This window comes from Naegleria gruberi, assembly GCF_000004985.1.
Source record: "Naegleria gruberi genomic scaffold NAEGRscaffold_171, whole genome shotgun sequence".
NCBI lineage: Eukaryota > Heterolobosea > Eutetramitea > Acrasida > Naegleriidae > Naegleria > Naegleria gruberi.
Window position 1 is genome coordinate 3,812 of NW_003163165.1, and position 2,136 is coordinate 5,947.

Genomic DNA, 2,136 nt, shown 5'->3' on the forward strand with positions numbered 1-2,136 from the left:
CAACACTATCACACCTCGGATGATTGGGAAGACTCAAACTGAATGAAAAGAGAAGTGATTTGTGCAAAATTTATTTTGCTGATGATCAGATGATGAAAGTACTTTCCAACAATAGATAATCAACAACATATTATCAAATTCAATATTCCAATATGAATAATCTGGATTGTGTACCAGTCATAAGAAAGCTTTTGGGTAATCAGAGACGACATTTGTAATCACCAATTGTCCAAGCATCTATGCTCAAACAGAAGTTAACTCTTCGGAAAGGTGTATTAAGCTCATCAGAATTCTCGAATTCTGAACCACAAAACACCAGCGGAAGATTTTCCAATGACAACGTTAAAGGAATCTAATTCATTGAGGAATATTGACAACTAACATTCTCAATAAAAAAGTTATTGTCAAAGAAATATTAACATCTATTGGACTGACAAGAACAATTTCATTTATTAAACCTTTTGAAGTCAGTGGACTTGTTTCAGTAGTAAGATCTCTAGCTTCAATTTGATTAGATTCGGTTGCCCATGGTGTTACCAGATTCTTGCCTTCTCCTTCTTTCTTCTTCTAACACAAACAATGATTATTGAAATAATGACAATTGAAGATAGGTCAATTCATTGAGGAAATACTCAATAATCTAATATATTCATGATAATCGGAACCAGAAGTTCTGACAGCTGGCATGTCAGCAACACAATTCTTCAATTTCGAGTTAATTAAAGTTTCCTTAATTAAATCCATTTTCTTAACTTGATCTCTTGAGAATAATGAAACAGTTCTAGCAACCATATTATTCAACATGTTGGATAACATTGTAGAGGCGCTATTCAATGAAGATTCGACTTCTTCGTCTTATAAATTGAGTTTCGCATAAGCGGTTTAGACAATTGACTTGAAGTACAATTTTCCTCATTTTCAATTTACTAAAGTATGCTTTGATAATCTTTGCGCCAATTTCGGTCAACTGTCTTTGCCGCATTTGTATGTGGATTCCAAAGATTGGAAAACTCTCAAGGCAGAATCTGGTTGCAGACGAAATGGCAGTAGGACTTGTGATAAAATCTTTGTAGTTCCAAGTCACATTATATGATTATTCAAATTCAATATTGACTAAAGTTGAACAATGCAGATTGATAAAATAATCCTTAATCTTAATGAAAGAACTTCAATTTGCAAAAATTTTAAATATCATTCCAATAGAACATTGGAATAATCATTTAATTCCAAATGTTAAATTTCCTCTTGTTTTCCTTATTGATATCAAAGGTTCCCTTCTTCTTTCCAGATTCTTCATCAATTGATCCACCCAATCCACCACAACAGTACACAACCTTTGTTAAATCATTTGGCAACTCAATATTCAACTTTTCAGCTTGAGCTTTCATGGCTTGTTCTGTTAAAATCTTTTCCAAAGAAATTGAAATATTCCATTCACTGGAAAAATCATAGACATAATCAATACTGTCAACACTTCTATTCAAAACCGAGTCCAATCTACATTTCGATTCTTCTTTTCCTTCCTGACACATACTTCTATCTGTGAATTCGCCTTTACAGGTGTGAAACATGTGCAAGTGACCATCATCCCAATCAAAAGCATACATGAGTAAATTGTGTAAATGTCGCAGATTAGCATTCTGAACTGACAAACACATTACTCTATTAAATTTGTTTCTTGGCAAATCAAATTTAACATTAAAATAAACTCCTGATTGACCAGAAGAGCTACTTGCTGATTGACCACTTTCCATTTTCTGCTTCTTCTTCTTTGGCTCAACCACTTTCTTCACAATTTTAGTTTCCTCCTCACTTTCGTCACTTTCCTCATCAATACCTTCCTCTTCCAACATTTCCTTCATGTACATCTCCATTCGTTTCTCAAACTCTTCCTTTTCAGTTCTATCGCCACTATTATATAATTCTTCTTCGCCATCTTCGTCATCAGTATAATCACCATCATCATCGTCACTGTAATAATCATCATCATCATCATCATCATCACTCCCTTGTTTGTTGGCTAAGAGTTTTACCATCTTTTCAAAGTAGGCATTTGCTTCTTTTTTAGTGGGGAAGGGAGCAGACTTAATGTTCGGAGTTTTTGTTTTTTTTGTTGTTGTTGTTGTTGTGGAAGAT

At 33.7% G+C, this 2,136-nt stretch overlaps 1 protein-coding gene across 1 annotated transcript; it reads right to left on the minus strand.

Annotated features, from left to right (window-relative positions):
• Positions 1–1,220: 1,220 nt before the first annotated feature.
• Positions 1,221–2,036, minus strand: NAEGRDRAFT_54716 (uncharacterized protein; the record flags this gene model as incomplete). Its single annotated transcript, XM_002668539.1, has 1 exon — positions 1,221–2,036. One exon carries the CDS (start codon positions 2,034–2,036, stop codon positions 1,221–1,223), a length of 816 nt encoding a protein of 271 aa, XP_002668585.1.
• Positions 2,037–2,136: the final 100 nt, after the last annotated feature.